The sequence below is a fragment of the Oncorhynchus masou genome, chromosome 28, assembly GCF_036934945.1.
Source record: "Oncorhynchus masou masou isolate Uvic2021 chromosome 28, UVic_Omas_1.1, whole genome shotgun sequence".
NCBI classification, from domain to species: domain Eukaryota; kingdom Metazoa; phylum Chordata; class Actinopteri; order Salmoniformes; family Salmonidae; genus Oncorhynchus; species Oncorhynchus masou.
The window spans coordinates 69,704,341-69,730,482 of record NC_088239.1 but is presented as its reverse complement, the minus strand read 5'-3'; the positions used below and the strand labels follow the sequence as shown (position 1 = coordinate 69,730,482).

Sequence of the window (26,142 nt, the reverse complement as noted above, 5' to 3'; positions counted from 1 at the left end):
GAGCAGTGTGTCAAGAAGCAGAGCGGCTTGACATGGTCGTGTTTTGGAGGGCGCAGGGCTCTCGACCTTCGCCTCTCCCAAGTCCGTATGGGAGTTGCAGCTATGGGACAAGACTAACTACCAATTGAATATCACAAAATTGGGGAGAAAAAGGGGTAAAAAAAAAATATATATATACACATATATATATATAAATACATAACTCCATCATGAATGAATCATGCACGTGGTAAAAGCACTAAAGCGTGTATTCTCTCTCTGTCACGCCCTGAACTGAGATATCTCTGTTTTCCTTATATTTTGGTTAGGTCAGGGTGTGACTAGGGTGGGTACGCTAGTTTTTGTATTGTCTAGGGTTTTTGTAGGTCTAGGTGATTTGTATGTCTATGGTGGCCTGATATGGTTCCCAATCAGAGGCAGCTGTTTATCGTTGTCTCTGATTGGGAATCATATTTAGGTAGCCATTTCCCTTTGGTGTTTGTGGGATCTTGTCTATGTGTAGTTGCCTGTCAGCACTATTTTGTATAGCGTCACATTTTGTTTTGTTATTTTGTTGGTTTATTCGGTGTTCATTCAGTTAATAAAAAGAATGTACGCATACGACGCTGCACCTTGGTCTGATCCTTATAACGAACGTGACTCTCTCTCTCTACCACAACCCCCCTACTCCTCTAACCTTGTGTCTGCTCTGTTGCTAGGCAGATCTACCTCTCCTCCCTCGCTTTTGAACCTGGCTGTCTCTCACTCATGGCCAGATGTCATGGCAGAATGCATTTGCCCTTCCTCCTCCTCCGTAGCGTAGTTAACCAATACATAGACAACCAGAGGGTGCCTACTTAATGAGGATTAGACCAATGTGTGTGTGTGTGTGTGTGTGTGTGTTGGGGTAATGGAATATTATTGTGCCCCATATTGAGTGATACTGTGCCACACAGTGTATTTTTAATACCCATTCCCCTAAGTAGTATGCACACAGACCTTAACCTACTGTCCTGTACTGTGGATTAAACCAATGTGTGTTACCGTGCTGGGCAACTCAGTTAGGAACAAATTCTTATTTTCAATGACGGCCTAGGAACAGTGTGTTAACCTCCTTGAAACATTATGCACGTTTATCCATTTGATACAGTGGAGGTCAAACTTTCTGCCATTTCCCTTTTGATATGTCTTTTGATATGTCTACTGATGCATTGTAGTGCCATGTTATCTGAAGAGCAGAGTGAGGTGTTTGTCTTGTTGAGCATTTAGTGCTAATGGCTGAAGCAGTGGTGCCAAACTGGTCACCAACCATCTGTAAGATACTTCACACACAGCAGAAAGCTATCACCCTGTTCAGCCCCAGAGACCATAGAACAGATCTACCAAAGATCTAACAGACTCCAGACAACGTGAAGATATAGTACAATTACAACACAGGGGAAAGGGAGAGGGAGGAGAGGAAAAAGAGACAACAGGGGAAAAGAGAGGCAGGAAAGAGAGGGAGGAGGAAAAAGAGACAACAGGGGAAGAGAGAGGCAGGAAAGAGAGGGAGGAGAGGAAAAAAAGACAACAACAGGGGAAAAGAGAGGCAGGAAAGAGAGGGAGGAGAGGAAAAAGAGACAATAACAGGGGAAAAGAGAGGCAGGAAAGAGAGGGAGGAGAGGAAAAAGAGACAATAACAGGGGAAAAGAGAGGCAGGAAAGAGAGGGAGGAGAGGAAAAAGAGACAACAACAGGGGAAAAGAGAGGCAGGAAAGAGAGGGAGGAGAGGAAAAAGAGACAATAACAGGGGAAAAGAGAGGCAGGAAAGAGAGGGAGGAGAGGAAAAAGAGACAACAACAGGGGAAAAGAGAGGCAGGAAAGAGAGGGAGGAGGAAAAAGAGACAAAAACAGGGGAGAAGAGGGAGGAGAGGAAAAAGAGACAACAACAGGGGAAAAGAGAGGCAGGATAGAGGGAGGAGGAAAAAGAGACAACAACAGGGGAAGAGAGGCAGGAAAGAGAGGGAGGAGGAAAAAGAGACAACAACAGGGGAGAAGAGGGAGGAGAGGAAAAAGAGACAACAACAGGGGAAAAGAGAGGCAGGATAGAGGGAGGAGGAAAAAGAGACAACAGGAGAAAAGAGGCAGGAAAGAGGGAGGAGGAAAAAGAGACAACAGGGGAGAAGAGAGGGAGGAGGAAAAAGAGACAACAACAGGGGAAAAGAGAGGCAGGAAAGAGAGGGAGGAGAGGAAAAAGAGACAATAACAGGGGAAAAGAGAGGCAGGAAAGAGAGGGAGGAGAGGAAAAAGAGACAACAACAGGGGAAAAGAGGCAGGAAAGAGAGGGAGGAGGAAAAAGAGATAAAAACAGGGGAGAAGAGGGAGGAGAGGAAAAAGAGACAACAGGGGAAAAGAGTGGCAGGAAAGAGAGGGAGGAGAGGAAAAAGAGACAACAACAGGGGAAGAGAGGCAGGAAAGAGAGGGAGGAGGAAAAAGAGACAACAACAGGGGAAAAGAGAGGCAGGAAAGAGGGAGGAGGAAAAAGAGACAACAGGGGAGAAGAGAGGGAGGAGGAAAAAGAGACAACAGGGGAGAAGAGGGAGGAGAGGAAAAAGAGACAACAACAGGGGAGAAGAGGGAGGAGAGGAAAAAGAGACAACAACAGGGGAATAGAGAGGCAGGAAAGAGAGGGACGAGGAAAAAGAGACAACAACAGGGGAAAAGAGAGGCAGGAAAGAGAGGGAGGAGGAAAAAGAGACAACAACAGGGGAAAAGAAAGGCAGGAAAGAGAGGGAGGAGGAAAAAAAGAGAAAAACAGGAGTAGCGAACCAAACTTCCTCCAGCATAAAGGAGTGACGAATGGATGATCAAAGGGCCCATTTCAGTGTGTTTATTAGATTGAATGTTTATTAGATCTACTGTAGCAGGGCTGTGTTCTATGGGTCTGAGCGTGCCCAGTAGATTCAACCTGCTTTAACGAGCTAACTTTATCAGGGGGAGAATAATTAGTCCGGATGCAGAAACAAACACACACAAAGATGCACATTGTGTCCAACCCCAAAAAAGCTTTATAAACAGGCCTATCCATTCTGTAACTTGCAAATCCTATCTTCCTGTGATAGCAGAAGGCCGTCCGCGTGGAAAACAAATGTGTTTCAGATGGAGAGATATGAGTCCTACAGTTCTACTGTTTAAGCAGAGTGAATTAAAACATCTGACTGCCACATCTGCAGAGACGTCAGGTTCAATAAAACACATCACAACATGGAAAGACTATCCCTGGGTCACAGATACTAAAGTGAGACACATACGGAAACTAATTAGGTCATTACGTGCGTGCGTGTGTGTGCCATGCAAACAGAGTAAGGAACTGCTAGTCCTATTATCTCCTTAGTGAAGGGAGATTTATCTAGAATGAGAAGGAGGTAGGGTTAGGGGTTTAGGGGTGCAGATGAGGGGTGCTGGGTGGGGGTTGGTCAGTAGTCAGTAATTAGATTCTTTAGCCTTCCTCTTGGCCCTCTCTAGGGAACCAGATAAGGTTTTTTGGGGGGCAGACCTCTGCTGTCTGTTGTTGAGGTAGAAGAGAGCCTAGGAAGAGTATGCCCTCACACCCTCACCCCTACTCTATTTGAGGAGAGGAGGGCTTGGGGGTCTTTAAAAGGGGGGCGGAACTAAATGACCGATACTTCACCGTGATTGGATAAAGAGAAATGTGGGTCACCGCTGGCTGGGGATGATAATACTGATACCATGTTACTATGGAAACACATGCCTCCCACCCCCCACCCGTCACCAACCTTATGTCCTCTGTCCTGAAGCAAAAAAAAACAGCAAGAAAACACTGTCATGCAAGAGAGAGAGAGAGAGAGAGACAGAGACAGAGACAGAAAGAGACAGAGGGAAAGAGAGAAACTAGACAGAGAGATGGAGGGAGACAGCGAGAGCAACAGAAAGAGAGAGACAGGGATGAATAGAAAGAGAGAGACTTCCGCTACAGGCATCATCATTCTGTTGATCTAGCCATCCACCTGGGTAAAGCTAACATCCCTCTGTCTGTCAGGCTGAGCTCTCTGATAGGACCTCACTTAAACAAACTCAGTAGTGATGTGTTCACTGCAGGCTGAATAAGGTGTACACTGTCAAACTGTCAGTGAATTTGTCTGTGTGGAAACGTGATAAAGCTTGTTTTTAATGGCAGTGAAATACAGTATCTTAAACAATACTGCTTTGCTTTATCTTGGCCAGGTCACAGTTGTAATGAGAACTTGAGAACTTGTTCTCAACTACCTTAACTGGTTAAATAAAGGTGAAATTAAAAATAAATTAAAAATAATAAAAAATAATTCATTTTAAGCATTTTTCAAGACACTAAATGTCAATTTGACGTACACAAGATATATGTTATAATTACAGTGCATTCGGAAAATATTCAGACCCCTTGACTTTTTCCACATTTATTCAAAAAACACATCCTCATCAATCTACACAAAATACCCCATAATGACAAAGCGAAAACAGGTTTTTGAACATTTTTGCAAATTTACAAAAAAAAACAAACAACAGAAATACCTTATTTCCATAACTATTCAGACCCTTTGCTACAAGACTTGAAATTGAGCTCAGGTGCATCCTGTTTCCATTGATCATCCTTGAGATGTTTCTGCAACTTGGAGTCCACCTGTGGTAAATTCTATTGATTAGACATGATTTGGATAGGCACACACTTGTCTATATAAGATTCCACAGTTGACAGTGCATGTCAGAGCAAAAACCAAGCCATGAGGTCGAGTGAATTGTTCGTAGAGGTCCGAGACAGGATTGTGTCGAAGCACAGATCTGGGAAAGGTTACCAAATAATTTCTGCAGCTTTAAAGGTCCCCAAGAACACAGTGGCCTCCATCATTCTTAAATAGAAGAAGTTTGGAACCACCAAGACTCTTCCTAGAGCTGGCCGCCCGGCCAAACTGAGAAATGGGTGGTGAATGGCCTTGGTCAGGGAGGTGACCAAGAACCCGACATCCACTCTGACAGAGCTCCAGAGTTCCTCTGTGGAGATGGGAGATCCTTCAGAAGGACAACCATCTCTGCTGCACTCCCCCAATCAGGCCTTTATGGTAGAATTGCGAGACGGAAGCCACTCCTCAATAAAAGGCACATGACAGTCCCCTTGGGGTTTGCCAAAAGGCATCTTAAGACTCTCAGACCATGAGAAACAAGATTCTCTGGTCTGATGAAATCAGAGAAGCCTGAATGCCAAGTGTGACGTCTGGAGGAAACCTGGCACCATCACTATGGTGAAGCATGGTGGTGGCAGCATCATGCTGTGGGGATGTTTTTCAGCGGTAGGGACTGGGAGACTAGTCAGGATCAAAGGGAAAATGGAGCAAAGTAGAGAGATCCTTAATGAAAACCTGCTCCAGAGTGCTCAGGACCTCAGACTGGGGCAAAGGTTCTACTTCCAACAGGACAACAACCCTAAGCACACAGCAAAGACAACAACGGAGTGCCATCGGGACAAATCTCTGAATGTCCTTGAGTGGCCCAGCCAGAGCCCAGACTTGAACCCGATCACAAATCTCTGGAGAGACCTGAAAATAGCTGTGCAGCGACGCTCCACATCTAACCTGACAGAATTTAAGAGGATCTGCAGAGAAAAATGGGAGACTCCCAAAATACAGGTGCGCCTAGCTTGTAGCATCATACCCAAGAAGACTTGAGGCTGTAATTGCTGCCAAAGGTTTCTTCAACAAAGTATTGAGTAAAGGGTCTGTAAATGTGATACATATATTTTTTGATACATTTGCAAAAATGGTTCTTTGTCATTATGGGGTATTGTGTGTAGATTGATGAGGGGAAAAAACGATTTTGGCCATTTTATAAAAAGGCTGTAATGTAACAAAATTTTGGAAAAAGGCCAAAATGATTGAATTATTGAAGAATACTATCCATTCACTGGTGAAATATCTAGACAGAGAACTAGACTTACAGTATCATAACAGGGCAAAACAGAAACACTCACCTAATCTGCTTTGCATAGCTGATTTCAATATCCGATCTCTCTTTGACGAATTTACTGTACCTCTCCACGAACTCGATGCCTGACTGTGTATGCTTCTCTAGGTTATCAAACTGATCCTGCAAACAGAAGAGAGAGAAAGAAAAACAGGCATGAATATAACATCCCAATACTTAGGAAGAGCGTTCTGCGATTTTGTTGTGGCGGATTTTCAGTGCCACAAACGCAATTCCTTTCTAGCTGCGAGGACGAAAAGTTTCCTACATGACCTTTTACATGTTGACAACATGTTAGCCTCACTTTTTGCCAGTAGTACTGAAATGCCAACGAGTTTAACGTTTCTAGATATACAGTATAATGGCTGTACAACGCCTGCTCACATTACTCACAACGCCGTGCTAATATTTTCCCTTCACTAAGGCCAAAGGTTTCACAGTCAACATTTAGCTATACTCCTTCACTTTGCTGTGGACACTTAAAGCTCCAACATGTAACTTTTTAGACGACCCGACAAAATTCACATAGAGATGTGAAATATTAGATCTGTCATTCTCTTTGAAAGAAAGTCCAAGATGCGGTAGATCTGTTCTATATGCACTATTCCTATGCGTCCCATTTTTAATGTTTGTTTTTGCGTCTTTCACTTTCGATTTTGTACACCAGATTCAAACAGCTGAAGATATAATATTTTTGTTTATGGAAAAGGTATTTCACAGCAGTTTAGGTGGTACCATAATTCTCTACACTACTTGATTGTTTTGCCAAACTGAAATTAGGCAAACTATTCAAATTTTAGCAACAAGGAAATGGCAGAGCGCTTTTCTGCATAGTGCATCTAACTTATTATCCAAGTCTGTTTTGCACACCTGCCCTCTAATAAGCTAATAGTGTCGAATAAAAAGAGTTCAGGTAATTGAATTTAACAGTGGAACAAGCTGGCCTTTCTACCTTAGTGCCTAGTCCTTCTTGGAGCTAGCTGTACCAATTCCAAAAGAGACTTACCAGCCAAAGCCACCAATCAGATAAAATGATTGACTTATTGATAGGTGTAATTCATGTTTGTGACGACATTGTGATGTTTGGAGGTTCCATAAACAGCTAATAGTGTGGCTATGACCCACATTGTCCTCTATGGGATAATAGATGCCTGTAGTATTGCTGTACTTTGGTTACAAGCAGAAACAATAATCATGTAGTGTTGAGGTTACAAGAAGAAACATTGTAGCGATGCAGTATTGAGAGAAGAAACATTGTAGCGATGCAGTATTGAGGTTACAAGAAGAAACATTGTAGCTACGCAGTGTTGAGGTTACAAGAAGAAACATTGTAGCTATGCAGTATTGAGGTTACAAGAATAAACACTGTAACCCTGTAGTATTGCTGTAAGCTATTTTGGTTACAAGCAGAAACGCCTCCACCGATGAACTGGCCCTGACTCAGAGGGACTTTTCACCATTTACAGAAACCCATTCAGTCTCCTTCACTCAAGTAAAGACTTCAACTGTAGACTAGTTTTAGAGTACCCTAACCCACAATGGCCTTGTACATTATTCATAGCTTAATAGTTATTCCGCCTAAACACTGTCCCTCATCAGTACTGTACAGTCTAACAGGAACGAAAAGGTGCATGATTGTCAAATTCATAATTTCTATGCATTGTCTCTCCTCTGTCATATAACCTAAGCATGTGTAGAATACTGAAGGATGCTGCATAATGTTGCCTTATCTATCACGTTGTTAAAACACCTGATTTCAGCCAAAATGTCTGGAGAATAGAAATAGGCTACACTACAAACAGGCTCGTCCATATACAACAGTTACACTGTACAACAGCCTACAAAAAAACATCCCTACTGTAGTGGATCACACACTCGAGTAGCCTACCCCTCAGAATGATGTGCAATGATGTGTCTCCGTCCATTGACCATCCGTCCATTGACAGTACTAGCAAAGGAACACAGACGATACAGCTTGGTTAGGGTTAGTTTTACATTCACCTTGGTATAGCTCCAACAGTTCCCCATCCTCTCCTCCATCATCTGTAGTCCACCTCAACCCAAACCCAATGTCTGTCCTCCTCAACCCAACCAAAGCTGCCTGCAGCACTTCATGCAGTATATTCCCCAGCTGTCACTGAGCTACTGTCCCAGACCAGTCGTATGAGCGCGACAGGGTTCTGAGTGGGGCGTCTTTGTGCTGCTTTAATCCCTTTACTACACTGCCTGACTGCTACAGTTAGCTGCCTCAGACACAGGAAGTGGATGTGGGTTGAACAGCTTAACATAAGTGCTTGATGCTCAACATTTCGGTCTTTGTGGGGGGGGGGGGGGGGTCTGTACAATTGCTGCAATGAACATAATGCTACAGCCAACATGAAGGCAAACACATTTTTAATACATGATGATTGTTAATGTAGGGATGAATGGAAGCATCAAACCAGGAATGTAGCTTGGTACTGTAATAAAACATGGATGTTTGCCATCTAGGGCAAACAAGGGCAACATTCAGTTGGAGGGTCTTTTCACACCAACGTCCCTCAGTTTGCCATCTAGGGCAAACAAGGGCAACATTCAGTTGGAGGGTCTTTTCACACCAACGTCCCTCAGTTGCAACAACCACTCATTCATGAGCCCACTCACCAACCCACTCATGTGAAGAGATGTGAGATGCAAAACAATTGGCTATTCGATTGATTTAAAAAAGAAGCCCTAGTACCTTCCTCTCTATCATATTATTTATTTGTCACTCCCCCCTCTCTCTCTCTACAGCATGCGTTCCTCTTCCCTCTTTCTCTTCTTCCCTGAGGAAGGGCTCGACGCTCGTTGTCAGCCTCTGTGTCAATTAGATTCAGCAGATCTCCCCACAGTGATTGGTTCATTAAAACACTGTATAGCAGCGACTCAACAGGATCTCACCATAGAAACACACAATGCTGTTCTTCCAAATACATAAGTGCTATAATTAACACACACCCTTCACTAACACGCACAACACACACCTTTCACTCACACACACAACACACCCTTCACTAACACAACACACCCTTCACTAACACGCACAACACACACCCTTCACTCACACACACACACCCTTCACTAACACGCACAACACACCCTTCACTCACACGCACACCATTCACTCACTCGCACAACACACACCCTTCACTCACACGCACACCCTTCACTCACACCCTTCACTCACACGCACACCCTTCACTCACACCCTTCACTCGCTCGCACACCCTTCGCACACTCGCACACCCTTCGCACACTCCCACACCCTTCGCACACTCTTCACACACGCGCACACCCTTCACACACGCGCACACCCTTCACACACGCGCACCCCCTTCACACACGCGCACCCCCTTCACTCACACGCACAACACCCCCTTCACTCACACGCACAACATCCTTCACTCACACGCACAACATCCTTCACTCACACGCACACCCTCCTTCACTCACCCGCACAACACACACCCTTCACTCACACCCTTCACTCACACGCACACCCTTCACTCACACGCACACCCTTCACTCACTCGCACACCCTTCACTCACTCGCACACCCTTCACTCACACGCCTTCACTCACACGCACACCCTTCACTCACACGCACACCCTTCACTCACACGCACACCCTTCACTCACACGCACACCCTTCACTCACACGCACACCCTTCACTCACTCGCACACCCTTCACTCACTCGCACACCCTTCACTCACTCACACACCCTTCACACACTCGCACACCCTTCACACACTCGCACACCCTTCACACACACACACGAGGATGACAATATTAAAAATAAGTGTTTAAATGAATGTTTTCAAGTGATATCCTCTGGAATCCAACACAGATCTTGTTGATGCATCAATTATTAGGATTTTGCACAAAAAAAATAAAGTCACATTACCCTTCTCAGTTGAGGCAGCATGGTATTCTATAGTTGCAGAGGGGAAAGGTACACCCCTGTCCAACGTTAAAATCCAACAAAGGTCCAAACCTCCCCTTCCCAGAGTAATAGCTAAGGCAGCCTCACTGTGGTTAGGTTAGAAAGGGTATCATTCCCCAGACAATTCTGAAGTTTAAGAGCAATATGTTATTCCTTGTCCCCATTTCCACATTGACCAAAATCTGGTCTGTCTGAGAGAAGCACTCCTCTGTCTGAAAGCAGCGAGGGTCCCGGAGCAAGAGATGCAGTACTGACTGAGACAGACATTCACAATCCTACACACACTCTACATCTGAGACCAGCCATAGCCTGGGAGCACGCAAGCTAAATGTTCCGTCAGGTGTGAGGTGGTCTCAGTGGGACCTGAGACGGGGAATGATTCATTGAGTAGAGGAAAAAAGGGGGTAGGAAAAGAGGTGGAGTGGAGAGAAGAGGAGGAATTAAGAGGGAGGGCACTGGAGTGGAGAGAAAGAGGGACCACTGACTAAGACTAATGCAGTGACAACCAACATCACCTCATTCATTACCGGGACAACACACAGCAGCAGGACTGTGGGGGGGGGAGAGGGAGAGGGAGAGAGAGAGAGAAAGAGGGAAAGAGAGAAAGAAAGAGAGAGAAAGAAAGAGAGAAAGAGAGAAAGAAAGAAAGAGAGAGAGAAAGAGAAAGAAAGAGAGAGAAAGAAAGAGAGAAAGAGAGAAAGAAAGAAAGAAAGAGAGAGAGAGAGAGAGAGAGAGAGAGAGAGAGAAAGAAAGAAAGAAAGAGAGAAAGAGAGAGAGAAAGAAAGAGAAAGAGAGAGAAAGAAAGAGAAAGAGAGAAAGAAAGAAAGAGAGAAAGAAATAGAGAGAGAAAGAAAGAAAGAAAGAAAGAGAGAAAGAAATAGAGAGAGAAAGAAAGAGAGAGAGAAAGAAAGAGAGAGAACGAGAGAGAAAGAAAGAGAGAAAGAAATAAAGAAAGAGAGAAAGAAAGAAAGAAAGAAAGAGAGAAAGAAAGAGAGAGACTGGCTTTCCAGTAAAAAAGGACAAACCCTTGGCCAGACGATTCCCACAGGCGGAAAAGGGCTAATAAATGTTGAATAACAGGCACATTGGAACAAAATATCAAGGAAAACTACAGAGAGGGAATCTGTATCAAAGGCTCACCCTAATATCACACAGAGCCATCATCACCACATTCTATTACCTTGACATCAAAACAGCAGAAAAAAGGGAGGGGCAGACAGTCAAAGCTCACCAGCATCTTGGGGTTCCGCTTCATGAAACACTTCATCATTGGTTCAATCAATTTCTGAAGTCTATATAAAATCTGCCTTCATATTGAAAACACCTCAGATGAAAACATGACTATGGGACATAGCGCCTCTCTCTCCTTCTCTTTCTGTGCTACAATACCATATCACTCCTGGTATAATCCAGGCTGCTCTGCCTTTTATATCAGACACAGTGTGGACAGCAGCCAGATTCTATATAATACATTAGCCACCACTAGAATGCTGCTGCCGCTGTGTATGAGAATGGACTATCTGGCTGCATCCCAAACCACTCTTCTTCTTACCACCTCCTTCCCATCCTCCTATTCTCTCCTCCTCCTACTCCTCCTCTCCCCACTTTTCTAACATGGAATGAAAGGTAAAAGATGACTTTTGTTGCTACTGTAAACTAATGCAATGATTATGCATAAAGCCCCCTAGGTAATAACCTGGTTTGTGCACTTCTTATTTAAGCCACAGGGGGCGGTAGAGGCCCCTGAAGGTGATCGGTCAACAACACTCAGAGAGGGTCTGCAAATCATTGAAGTACTCACTCCCCCCTCTCAATCTCTATTGGACCCCCCTCTCTATTTCCCTCCCTCTCGCTTGCACACTAAAAAACACATTCCATTGACACATCAGTTTTCCAGAGGGACTGCTGTGGTTGCTTCTTTTTAATCTCTGTCAGAACAGAACACCAAAGAGCTACAATTCAACAGCCAGAAACAAGACCGGCATAATAATTGTCCTGTAAGCCTTGTTACATGTTGATTCACTACGACAGGTCTTAGAAGAAGGAAGACAAAAACTTCTGATGAAATGTTTGACTTGGTGCCCTCTCTTTCTGAGGGGTTGTGAAAGAGGATAAAAGGAAAGATAATGAAATCATCCATTCAGAACCTTCCAAAATACTAGATGGGCAAGTAATGTTCACAGATCTAGAGAAACCTCCTATATAAGCTTTTTATATTCAGATTCATTTGTTGGCACATAACCACAAGTTGGTGGTTTGCTGTTGTACTTTCATACTAATGGAATACTGCTGATGCTAGCCAGGATTAGGCTGACTCAAAGACGCCTCCAATCACGACAGGCTAGGACTGGTCTTTGTCAAACCATACAGTAAGTTACACTCCATTTGTTGTAGGCTGTATAGCCACTACAACTACCTCCAACACATCTTTACAGGTCAGTGCTCTCAATAAAATCCCATGTCAGAGTCACAAGAGGAAATCAATAGGCCATTAGGAAGAGCCAGAGAGGTGAGGGTCAGTGTTCCTAGCAGGTCATCTGAAATATGGGAATGATATCTAATATACGGCTGATGCCAATTAGTAGACTCGTCGATTGTTTGGTCAATAGGCTGTTGGTCTACCGAGATTGTTTTAGTAACATCTCAGTGAGCTAATCCATTGCGGAGGCTAAAAGCCAATTTATGCTTGATCCAAAAATGTGGTGGGAGGCTCCATATGGAGGGTGTGACACAATTGCTCAGCCTCCAGAGTCATGCAAAGGTCAAATCCAGCTCCGTACTGCATCGCCATGCGCCTCCCAAATTTTGTATGCAGAGGGTTCTGTACAGCTCTGCATTGACATGATTGGTTGATGGTAGGTGGGGGCAGTACATCCTGTAGAAAACACAAACTCACTTCCTTGACAACAGCTCTGCACTGCCCCGCAAAGAAGTATAAATGCCCTGACTTCTGCTGAGGCCGTATCACCGTAAATGCTGCACGGCAGGGCTGAGGCCGTAACACCGTAAATGCTGCACGGCAGATCTGAGGCCGTAACACCGTAAATGCTGCACGGCAGATCTGAGGCCGTAACACCGTAAATGCTGCACGGCAGGGCTGAGGCCGTAACACCGTAAATGCTGCACGGCAGATCTGAGGCCGTAACACCGTAAATGCTGCACGGCAGGGCTGAGGCCGTAACACCGTAAATGCTGCACGGCAGATCTGAGGGGCTGAGGCCGTATCGTATCACCGTAAATGCTGCACGGCAGGGCTGAGGCCGTAACACCGTAAATGCTACACGGCAGATCTGAGGCCGTATCACCGTAAATGCTGCACGGCAGGGCTGAGGCCGTAACACCGTAAATGCTGCACGGCAGGGCTGAGGCCGTAACACCGTAAATGCTGCACGGCAGGGCTGAGGCCGTAACACCGTAAATGCTGCACGGCAGGGCTGAGGCCGTAAAATGCACCGGGCTAAAATGCTGCACGGCAGGGCTGAGGCCGTAACACTGAGGCCAAATCACTGTAAATGCTAAATGCTGCACGGCAGGGCTGAGGCCGTATCACCGTAAATGCTGCACGGCAGGGCTGAGGCCGTAACACCGTAAATGCTGCTGCACGGCAGGGCTGAGGCCGTAACACCGTAAATGCTACACGGCAGGGCTGAGGCCGTAACACCGTAAATGCTGCACGGCAGGGCTGAGGCCGTAAATGCTGCACCGTAAATGCTGCACGGCAGGGCTGAGGCCGTATCACCGTAAATGCTGCACGGCAGGGCTGAGGCCGTATCACCGTAAATGCTACACGGCAGGGCTGAGGCCGTAACACCGTAAATGCTGCACGGCAGGGCTGAGGTCGTAACACCGTAAATGCTGCACGGCAGGGCTGAGGCCGTATCACCGTAAATGCTACACGGCAGGGCTGAGGCCGTATCACCGTAAATGCTACACGGCAGGGCTGAGGCCGTAACACCGTAAATGCTGCACGGCAGGGCTGAGGCCGTAACACCGTAAATGCTACGGGCTGAGGGCTGAGGCCGTATCACCGTAAATGCTGCACGGCAGGGCTGAGGCCGTAACACCGTAAATGCTGCACGGCAGGGCTGAGGCCGTAACACCGTAAATGCTGCACGGCAGGGCTGAGGCTGAAATGCTGCCGGCAGGGCTGAGGCCGTAACACCGTAAATGCTGCACGGCAGGGCTGAGGCCGTAACACCGTAAATGCTGCACGGCAGGGCTGAGGCCGTAACACCGTAAATGCTGCACGGCAGGGCTGAGGCCGTAACACCGTAAATGCTGCACGGCAGGGCTGAGGCCGTATCACCGTAAATGCTGCACGGCAGGGCTGAGGTAAATGCTGCGTGAGGCACCGTAAATGCTGCACGGCAGGGCTGAGGCCGTATCACCGTAAATGCTGCACGGCAGGGCTGAGGCCACGTAACACCGTAAATGCTGCTGGCAGGGCTGAGGCCGTAAAATGCTGCACCGTAACACTGTAAATGCTGCACGGCAGGGCTGAGGCCGTAACACCGTAAATGCTGCACGGCAGGGCTGAGGAGGCCGTAACGCTAACACCACCGTAAATGCTGCACGGCAGGGCTGAGGCCGTAACACCGTAAATGCTGCACGGCAGGGCTGAGGCCGTAACACTGCGTAAATGCTGCTGCACGGCGGGCTGAGGGCTGTAAATGCTGCCTGAGGCCGTAACACCGTAAATGCTGCACGGCAGGGCTGAGGCCGTATCACCGTAAATGCTGCACGGCAGGGCTGAGGCCGTATCACCGTAAATGCTGCACGGCAGGGCTGAGGCCGTAACACCGTAAATGCTGCACGGCAGGGCTGAGGCCGTAACACCGTAAATGCTGCACGGCAGGGCTGAGGCCGTATCACTGTAAATGCTGCAACTGAGGGCCAACCGTAAATGCTGCACGGCAGGGCTGAGGCCGTAACACCGTAAATGCTGCACGGCAGGGCTGAGGCCGTATCACCGTAAATGCTGCACGGCAGGGCTGAAATGGCGTATCACCGTAAATGCTGCACGGCAGGGCTGAGGCCGTAACACCGTAAATGCTGCACGGCAGGACTGAGGCCGTATCACCGTAAATGCTGCACGGCAGGGCTGAGGCCGTAATCACCGTAAATGCTGCACTGAGGCCGTATCACCGTAAATGCTGCACGGCAGGGCTGAGGCCGTAACACCGTAAATGCTGCACGGCAGGGCTGAGGCTGCACGGCCGTAACCGTATCACGTAAATGCTGCTGAGGCCACGGCAGGGCTGAGGCCGTAACACCGTAAATGCTGCACGGCAGGGCTGAGGCCGTAACACCGTAAATGCTGCACTGCAGGGCTGAGGCCGTAACACCGTAAATGCTGCACGGCAGGGCTGAGGCCGTAACACCGTAAATGCTGCACGGCAGGGCTGAGGCCGTATCACCGTAAATGCTGCACGGCAGGGCTGAGGCCGTAACACCGTAAATGCTGCACAGCAGGGCTGAGGCCGTAACACCGTAAATGCTGCACGGCAGGACTGAGGCCGTATCACCGTAAATGCTGCACGGCAGGGCTGAGGCCGTAACACCGTAAATGCTGCACGGCAGGGCTGAGGCCGTAAATCTGCACCGGGCTAAATGCTGCACGGCAGGGGGCTGAGGCCGTAACACCGTAAATGCTGCACCGTAAATGCTGCACGGCAGGGCTGAGGCGTAACACCGTAAATGCTGCATGGCAGGGCTGAGGCCAAATCACTGTAAATGCTGCACGGCAGGGCTGAGGCCGTAACACCGTAAATGCTGCACGGCAGGGCTGAGGCCAAATCACCGTAAATGCTGCACGGCAGGGCTGAGGCCGTAATCACCGTAAATGCTGCACTGCAGGGCTGAGGCCGTAACACCGTAAATGCTGCACGGCAGGGCTGAGGCCGTAACACCGTAAATGCTGCACGGCAGGGCTGAGGCCGTATCACCGTAAATGCTGCACGGCAGGGCTGAGGCCGTAACACCGTAAATGCTGCACAGCAGGGCTGAGGCCGTAACACCGTAAATGCTGCACGGCAGGACTGAGGCCGTATCACCGTAAATGCTGCACGGCAGGGCTGAGGCCGTAATCACCGTAAATGCTGCTGCGGCAGGGCTGACCGTAAATGCTGCACGGCAGGGCTGAGGCCGTATCACCGTAAATGCTGCACGGCAGGGCTGAGGCCGTAACACCGTAAATGCTGCACGGCAGGGCTGAGGCCAAATCACTGTAAATGCTGCACGGCAGGGCTGAGGCCAAATCACTGTAAATGCTGCACGGCTGAGGCCGTATCACTGTAAATGCTGCACGGCAGGGCTGAGGCCGTAACACCGTAAATGCTGCATGGCCAATGCAGATGTCGGATTGACCATGCGCCCAGATGCACTTCTCTCTCCAGATTGCGTGCTCTCCCACCAATTTGTGCACCTTCATTATTTCATAACTTCATTGTGTGAATTGTTTGTGTTTGATAGTTAGTGTCTATCAATTCCCCATTACATATATCACCAGTAGTACATTATTTCTAATCTACAATAAAATAATTTCTAATCTACAATGTTTGTTACTTTGGTTATGGTAATTTACGTTAATGCATTCAATATCATTATTCCAGTCTTCCCGTTATCATTGTCGGAGTGGACACATTGTTTGCAGAGTGCACAACCTATGCTAAACAAGTGTTGGTTTATTTCATTCCAAGTTTTGTCAATTTACTCATTGTCTTTTGTTTGGAGCGCTCCTCTCAATGTTGACCTAGGACACTCGCGCATATAAGTAGGCCTATAGGCTCCCTGGCATGCGTGCAAATTTAGGCACATAAAATGTGCCCATTTGGAGATCTGATAGTATTTAGGAAGTGCATAAAACCGACACCTCTTTTGGCCGCCTTTCCTTCCAGTTCTCTGCTGCCAGTGACTGGAAGGAATTGCAAAGATCGCTGAAGCTGGAGAATTACATTTCCTTCACTAACTTTAAACATCAGCTATCTGAGCAGCTAACTGATTGCTGCAGCTGTACATAATCCATCTGTAAATAGCCCACCAAACCTACCTACCTCATCCCCATATTGTTTTTATTTACTTTGCTGCTCTTTTGAACACCAGTATCACTACTTACACACCATGATCTGATCATCATCATCTGCTCATCTATCACTCCAGTGTTAATCTGCTAAATTGTAATTACTTTGCTACTATGGCCTACTCATTGCCTTACCTCCTTATGCCATTTGCAAACACTGTATATAGACTTTCTTTTTTTTTCTATTGTGTTATTGACTGTGCGCTTGTTTATCTTTTTATGGCTGCAGGGGCAGTATTGAGTAGCTTGGATGAAAAGGTGCCCATTGTAAACGGCCAGCTCCTCAGTCTCAGTTGCTAATATATGCATATTATTATTAGTATTGGATAGAAAACACTCTAAAGTTTCCAAAACTGTCAAAATATTGTCTGTGAGTATAACAGAACTGATATTGCAGGCGAAACCCGGAGGAAAAACAAAACAGGGAGGGGCTTCTATTTTGAAAACTCCATGTTCCATAGCCCCCCTTTGCTGGATTTAAAGGGATATGAACCAGATTCCTTTTCCTATCGCTTCCTCAAGGTGTCAGTCTTCAGACATAGTTTCGGGCTTTTATTTTGAAAAATGAGCCAGAACGATAACATCGCGTCAAGTGGTCACATGAAATTTGCTCACGCAACAGAGTTCGGACAGGTATTGCTTTTCCCTCTCCTACTGTGAAAGACATTTGCGGTTTATATATTATTGAATATATTTTAAAAACAACCTGAGGATTGATTATAAAAAATGTTTGACATGTTTCTGTGGACATTATGGAAACTATTTGGAATTTTCGTTTGCGTTGTCGTTACCGCTCTTTCCTGTAGATTTCTGAACATAACGCGACAAACAAACGGAAGTATTTTGGATGTAAAAATAATCTTTATGGAACAAAAGGAACATTTGTTGTGTAACTGGGAGTCTCGTGAGTGAAAACATCCGAAGATCAAAAGGTAAACGATTAATTTGATTGCTTTTCTGATTTTCGTGACCAAGCTTCCTGATGCTAAGTGTACTTAATGTTCTGTTGTCCGATCGATAAACTTACACAAACGCTTGGATTGCTTTCGCTGTAAAGCATAATTTCAAAATCTGACATGACAGGTGGATTAATCTTAGAACTACCCATCCCGGATCCGGGAGAATTGTCATCAACTACACTAATTAGCATAGCGCAACGGTCAAAAAATATTCATATTCATGAAATCACAAGTGAAATATAGTGAAACACAGTTTAGCCTTTTGTTAATCACCCTGCCATCTCAGATTTCGAAATTATGCTTTACAGCCAAAGCAAGACAAGCATGTGTAAGTTTATCAATAGCCTAGCATAGCATTATGCTAGACAACTGTTTCAAAACGTGAGTCACTTCCTGATTGGATTTTTCTTAGGCTTTCGTCCTGTTATACTCACAGACAATATATTGACAGTTTTGGAAACCTTAGAGTGTTTTCTACCCTAAGCTGTCAATTATATGCATATTCTAGCATCTGGTCCTGAAAAACAGGTGGTTTACTTTGGGAATGTTATTTTTACAAAAATGAAAATATTGCCCCCTAGTTTCAAGAGGTTTTTAACAAAAGGCTAAGCTGTGTTTTCCTATATTGTACTTGTGATTTCATGAATATAAATATTTGTAGTAATATTTATTGAATGTAGCGCTATGCTATTCAGAGGTTGTTGATGACACTTATCCCGATAGGGGGATTGCAGCCATAACAAGTTATTCCATGTGTAACTCTGTGTTGTTGTTTCTGTCGCACTGCTTTGCTTGATCTTGACCAGGTCACAGTTTCTCAACTAGCTTACCTGGTTGAAAAAAGGTGAAATAAATAAATAAATAAAAATTCTGATTGGCTTAACTCACCACCACGAATGACCTGTGGAGCTTCTCAAAGTAATGTTGTTTTCCTCACCTCAAACCGCAAGCAAACAAAGTATGTTTTTACATCCATTGAGAATAACAAATAGTTCCTGAATGTATTTGAAAAATGTTTCCAGCTCTTTCCCTTTCGATAACCACTTAGCGTGAAAGGGAAAAATGTCATGCTCTGATTCAGTGGAAATGTCATAAAATAGGCCTACCTGATTACTTATCAGTGTTTGCCTTGGACTGAAATAGGTTCCGATACTCATTTTGTGTGCTGGTACTGTTAATTTTTAGGTGCAGGAGCTCCACAATACTTTAGAGCTAATATTCTATAAAAGGAACAGGAGCTCAAGCAGTTGAAAATTAGAGGTGCCGGTACTCAGCTCCGGTGAGCTCCTGCCCAAGCCCGAGCTCACTGGCACTATGTTTCTGTAAATCACAAAAAAACATTATTTATTATTTTACCAGGTAAGTTGACTTAGAACACATTCTCATTTGCAGCAACGACCTGGGTAATAGTTACAGGGGAGAGGAGGGGGATGAATGAGCCAATTGTAAACTGGGGATTATTAGGTGACTGATGGTTTGAGGGCCAGATTGGGAATTTAGCCAGGACACTGGGGTTAACACCCCTACTCTTACAATAAGTGCCATGTGATCTTTAATGACCTCAGAGAGTCAGGACACCCATTTAAAATCCCATCCGAAAGACGGCACCCTACACAGGGCAGTGTCCCCAATCGCTGCCCTGGGGCATTGGGATATTTTTTTTAGACCAGAGGAAAGAGTGCCTCCTACTGGTCTCCCATCCAGGAACTGACCAGGACCAACCCTGCTTAGCTTCAGAAGCAAGCCAGCAGTGGTATGCAGGGTGGTATGCTGCTGGTATACATGCACACACCGATCAGGTGCTAAAGATAAGCCTAAACATAGTCCGCATATTACCGCATAAGCACAGAAATATCCTAAATAGGAGTGTTTTTTTTAAAGCATCATGGTTTCAAACGTATCTTATACTCATCATCTGGCCTAAACCTTTTCTTCACAAGGGAAATTCTATAAATTGTATGTAGCAAGTTATTTTAGGAGTCTCTTTGCGGTATACCACCAGTATTACTATAATGCAGACAGACAGAACACATTAAAAAGCAGTCTCCCACTGTTCCTCCAGAAATACCATTCCACCACAGGAAACGTGGAGAGAGGGACACCAGATGTCCCAACAGAGGAGTGTGTGGGGGGTGGGGGGGCAGGGGCACAGAGGAGACAGATGTTCTGCTGGGTGTTTAAAGAGGAGGAAAATGACAATAGCTAAAAAGGGCTTAGAAGTAATTGTCTCAGTCAGTGATCCTTTACATAATAGTAGAATAGAAGTGTGGACCAGATGTTATGTGTAGGGAGGGCTAAGAGGTGATTTTCCTGACCATGTGACCTGACAAGGTAAAATGCCGTGGCTATATGCCTAACTAGGGCCCAGAGGTTTTCCTTGGCTATAGGCCTAACTACGTCACAGAGGTTTTCCTGGTCAGTTCACATGGACAGAGACAAACTCTGTGTCCTTGTTACAAGGAAGGAATAAGTAGTTCCACTGAAAACTATCACATAGGCTACAGTAGTAGCAAATATTAGGCTGATTAGAGAGATTTGGTTTCTATGTATGACATAATAGATCAGGAGGGAGCATCTTGAGGAAGCTCCCCACAGCTTGATGCTGAGTTACTGAACTGGACCTATATGTGCACCAAGTCACATGATGTCGCCTAGAAGCTATCCTGTTGGCACTTGTTGGTAAACATCCAACTCATTATCTAGTAAATGAAACATACAGAGCCAAAGGTGAGGACCACAGGTCAGTATAGCAATATTATCACTGTTTTACTAACAGAGGAAAAGTAATTTTGTAATACAGCATTATTGTTGATATCCTGTAGTCTAAATGTCATATCTATTTAACATTGAGAGTCTCTGATGCACAAAATATCCCTAATTGGTTGGTTGGTTGGTTGGTTGTGTAGGACAGACTCATTAGTCATTAGCAAGTCTAGCAAGTCTACAGTACATGCACCAACAGAAGCTCTAGACCTGGCCTGTCTAATAAACTACAGCACACAATGGAGCATAATATTGGTTTCCTCTGAGCCCTGTGTATGTCAATATGTCAATGCATTTCTTCAGTGTGTCTCACGAGAGTGGGCATCCGACCACAAGGACAAATATTTAGTGGGAGATGCCGACCCGGGTCCTGAGCACAGAGTCTTTGTCCAGCGAACTGGGTGGGAACAATACTCTCTACAGGAGAAGTCAGTAACCCCTGGGCCGAGGGGACAGACACACACACACACACACACACACTGCGTATCCTCACAAATGCACGGACACACGGTACACAAGTTTGTGCACACACACACAAACCTGTCCACTAGACCAGTGAGTATCACCACAAACATTTGCCTTAGTGACATAAAGGCCTAATGTAGATTGCATGTATCTTTATCTCAGAGATTACACTGTAAAATCACACCACTGTTCAGTTAGTCAAACCCTCTAAAATGTTGGTCAATGTTGAGTCAAATCTGTTCGTCACCTCACTTAATTCATGGACTAATCAATGCTGATAAATAGGCTATGGACATGCTGCATGTATTTCTTTATATTTTAATGATAGATTGTCAATTTCATACTATTGCCTGTCTCTCTCTCCTTTTCTTGTCAATTCATTCTCTTGTAGCCTACTTTCGGAAATCCTAAGGTAGGCTGAGTTTTTTTAACTATTTTTTTTTTTTAAGAGATATTTGCTCATTTCTACCTTGGCCCCAGTGATGTATTGGGCAGTACACACTACCCTCTGTAGCGCCTTACGGTCGGATGCAGAGGAGTTGCCATACCAGCCGATAATTCAACCGGACGGGATTGTCTCGATGGTGCAGCTGTAGAACTTTTGGAGGATCTGGGGACCTATGCCAAATCTTTTCAGTCTCCTCGCTGTACTGCAGCGCCAGCTGTGCCACCAGAGACTCTAGGTTCGTGCCCAGGCTCTGTCGTAACCGGCCGCGACCGGGAGGTCCGTGGGGCGACGCAAAATTGGCCTAGCGTCGTCCGGATTAGGGAGGGTTTGGCCGGTAGGGATATCCTTGTCTCATCGCGCAGCAGCAACTCCTGTGGCGGGCCGGGCGCAGTGCGCGCTAACCAAGGTTGCCAGGTGCAAGGTGTTTCCTCTGACACATTGGTGCGGCTGGCTTCCGGGTTGGATGCGCGCTGTGTTAAGAAGCAGTGCGGCTTGGTTGGGTTGTGTATCGGAGGACGCATGACTTTCGACCTTCGTCTCTCCCGAGCCCGTACGGGAGTTGTAGCGATAAGACAATATAGTAGCTACTAAAACAATTGGATACCACGAAATTGGGGGGTAAAATAATTTTAAAAATTAAAAAATTGTTTTGTTAAAAAATATATATTTTCAGTCTCCTGGGGGGGAAGAGGCATTGTCGTGCCGTCTTCATGACTGTCTTGGTGTGTTTGGACCATAGTTTATTGATGATGTGGACACCAAGGAACTTGAAAATCTCTCGACCCGCTCCACTACAGCCCCGTTGATGTGAATGGGGGCGTGTTCGGGCCCTCCTTTTACTGTAGTCCACGATCAGCTCCTCTGTCTTGCTCTCTGACCTCCTCCATATCTATAGTCTGTCTCATCGTTGTCGGTGATCAGGCCTACCACTGTTGTGTCATCAGCAAACTTTAATGATGGTGTTTGAGTCGTGGGTGAACAGGGAGTACAGGAGGGGACTAAGCACGCACCCCTGAGGGGCCCCCGTGTTGAGGATCAACATGGCAAATGTGTTGTTGCCTACCCTTACCACCAGGTGTTTACACAAGTTATTCAACAAGATACATTGGTTTCAGAAACTGCCAGAAGCTTCTGTTTACCACAGAGAGCATTTGATTATATCTGTTCTCTTCTACTTTTCCTGGCTGGCAAAGTACCGGGATCTCTGGTTTTAAATTTAATTTAGAGAACTGAATCTGAATGCATCTAAGAAGTTGAATATTATAATTTCAATTATAGTTCGTATGCTTGATACATAAACAATGAATGCAATATCTACCATATTGTAACTGAATATATAACTATTGAAATTGAATATTCAATTAAATTGAAAATTACATTTTCTATTTAATTTCAGAAGCAGCCCCTGTCTGGTGCATGACTCAATCCCTCTCCAAGGCGACTCACGCCAGGCCCATGAAGACCCAGACCGCAGCGGGCGAGGAAAACCTTAATTTCAGCTATGTGCTACAGTGACGTCTAGTGTATACATTTCATATGCTAACACAAGGATTTGTTGTCGTGCAGCTGGTTAAAATAGCACCTGGTGAAATCTCTGACATATACAGGATTTGTAACCACTGACCAGACTTGAGCCTGACCTGTTTATAAATAGCCCATTGAGCAAGGATCAAATCACACACTAGTAAGAATCCACCTCAAGCCAACCTCATGCCAGGCACTATACATACACCGAACGATAGGGGGCTCAGATTGCCTATAATGCCTGTAAACTCAGCAAAAAGAAACATCCCTTTTTCAGGACCCTGTCTTTCAACGATAATTATTAAAAATGTAAATAACTTCACAGATCTTCATTGTAAAGGGTTTAAACACTGTTTCCCATGCGTGTTTAATGAACCATAAACAATTAATGAACATGCACCTGTGGAACGGCCGTTAAGACACTAACAGCTTGCAGACGGTAGGCAATTAAGGTCACAGTTATGAAAACTTAGGACACTAAAGAGGACTTTCTACTGATTGAAAAGGGGTGAGCAGGGTCCCTGCTCATCTGCGTGAACGTGCCTTAGGCATGCTGCAAGGAGGCATGAGGATCGCAGATGTGGCCAGGGCAATATATTGCCATATGTGAGACGCCTAAGACAGCGCTACAGGGTGACAGGATGGACAGCTGCTCGTCCTCGCAGTGGCAGACCACATGTCACAACACCTGCACAGGATCGGTACATCCGAACATCACACCTGCAGGACAGGTACAGGATGGCAACAACAACTGCCGAGTTACACCAGGAACGCACAATCCCTCCATCAGTGCTCAGACTGTCCGCAATAGGCTGAGAGAGGCTGGACTGAGGGCTTGTAGGCCTGTTGTAAGGCAGGTCCTCACCAGACATCACCGGCAACAACGTTGCCTATGGGCACAAACCCACCGTCGTTGGACCAGACAGGAATGGCAAAAAGTGCTCTTCTCTGATGAGTCGCGGTTTTGTCTCACCAGGGGTGATGGTCAGATTCGTGTTTATCATTGAAGGAATGAGAGTTACACCGAGGCCTGTACTCTGGAGCAGGATTGATTTGGAGGTGGAGGGTCCGTCATGGTCTGGGGTGGTGTGTCACAGCATCATCGGACTGAGCTTGTAGTCATTGCAGGCAAACTCAACGCTGTGCGTTACAGGGAAGACATCCTCCTCCCTCATGTGGTACCCTTCCTGCAGACTCATCCTGACATGACCCTCCAGCATGATAATGCCACCAGCCATACTGCTCGTTCTGTGCGTGATTTCCTGCAAGACAGGAATGTCAGTGTTCTGCCATGGCTAGCGAAGTGCCCGGATCTCAATCCCATTAAACACGTCTGGGACCTGTTGGATCGGAGGGAGAGGGCTAGGGTCATTCTCTCCAGAAATGTCCGGGAACTTGCAGGTGCCTTGGTGGAAGAGTGAGGTAACATCTCACAGCAAGAACTGGCAAATCTGGTGCAATCCATGAGGAGGAGATGCACTGCAGTATTTAATGCAGCTAGTGGCCACACAATATTCTGACTGTTACATTTGATTTTGACCCCCCCCCCCCTTGTTCAGGGACACATTATTCAATTTCTGTTACTCACGTTTGTGGAAACTGTTCAGTTTATGTCTCAGTTGTTAAATCTTGTTATGTTCATACAAATATATACACATGTTAAGTTTGCTTAAAATAAACACAATTGACAGTAAGAGGACATGTCTTTTTTTTGCTGAGTTTATTTCAAGTAGAGATATACTCACTGTCCAGGTTAACACAACAGTGTATGGTGTCTGTCCCCATGTTTCTCTTAAGTCAACACTCCAACAAAGTAAATAAATATTAAACTAACGGCATAATACCTCTCTCTACATCACGTAGCAGCGCGGAACCGCCGTAACCACATGGTCTGTATGGGCATAAACACAGAAGGAATGGCCATTGCAGCCATAAAGGTTAAAGTGTTGAGATGGGGCAGTATACCATTACTCTGTGCTAAGTTTACAAGACCAGGGTAGCTACAGATGTAGGATCTTCATTTAAATCACCCTGTTCAAGGAGAACTTTCCTGCGATGAAGGAAATTGCAAACATGTAGTTTATTTTAGGGTTAAAAAGGCTTCTGCAGTTTTTAAAGTGGAAATTACAATTCCAGACTTTATTTTTTCTTACAAAAAATGTCCATTAATTATAATCCACATAATAATTCACAATTCCTGTTGCTATAGGATTATTTTCCTGATATAGCAAACTGGCTCAAATTAAGATCCTACATCTGTTGGCTACTCTCTCTTACAATATACATGTATATAGGACACGTCCTAAAGCTCATATATTTCCAGTTGCTTTTCTGCTGATTTAGACCACGTGAGGAAGCAACACTTTCTCGCACACGCACAGAGAGAGAAGTTCAATTCAGTCTAGACATTTCTGTTTATCAGCCATGTACCGGTCCATGAATAAAGATATTCTCTTAAATCACCAGTCATCTAACCACCAAATAAAGGAGTTTTGTTTTAGTTGCATACTGCTCTGCCTCCTGGCTGTCACTATGGCATGTTCAAGTCAAAGTGTATTGGTCACGTACAGATTTGCAGATGTTATCTGCAGCAAGATGCTTGTGTTAATAGAAAACGTTTGACCTCTGTCATTGCCAACAAAGGGTATATAAGTATTGAGATAAACTTTTGTTATTGACCAAATACTTATTTTCCACCATAATTTGCAAATAAATTCATAAAAAATCCTACAATGTGATTTTCTGTTTTTTTTTCTCATTTTGTCTGTCACAGTTGAAGTGTACCTATGATGAAAATTACAGGCCTCTCATATTTTTAAGTGGGAGAACTTGCACAATTGGTGGCTGACTAAATACTTTTTTGCCCCACTGTAATGTATATAAATATATATACAGATAAATGGTGTGTAAAGACAGTATGGACTGTTTATGAACAGAAAAGATGTGTACAGCAGTCATTATATTGGATGAGCC

The 26,142-nt window shown here is 45.4% G+C and overlaps 1 protein-coding gene across 18 annotated transcripts in view; it reads right to left on the bottom strand.

Annotated features, from left to right (window-relative positions):
• LOC135518164 (formin-binding protein 1-like) overlaps positions 1-26,142 on the bottom strand; it is a 125,592-nt gene that overhangs the window by 80,924 nt on the left and 18,526 nt on the right. For 17 of the 18 annotated variants that reach the window (XM_064943094.1, XM_064943090.1, XM_064943095.1 and 14 more), the window contains exon 2: positions 5,977-6,092. In XM_064943094.1, the coding sequence (XP_064799166.1) occupies positions 5,977-6,092 (116 nt within the window). Of the gene's footprint in view, positions 1-5,976; positions 6,093-7,970; positions 8,212-26,142 lie in introns of those variants that run through there. The other variant, XM_064943092.1, reaches the window with a different exon arrangement.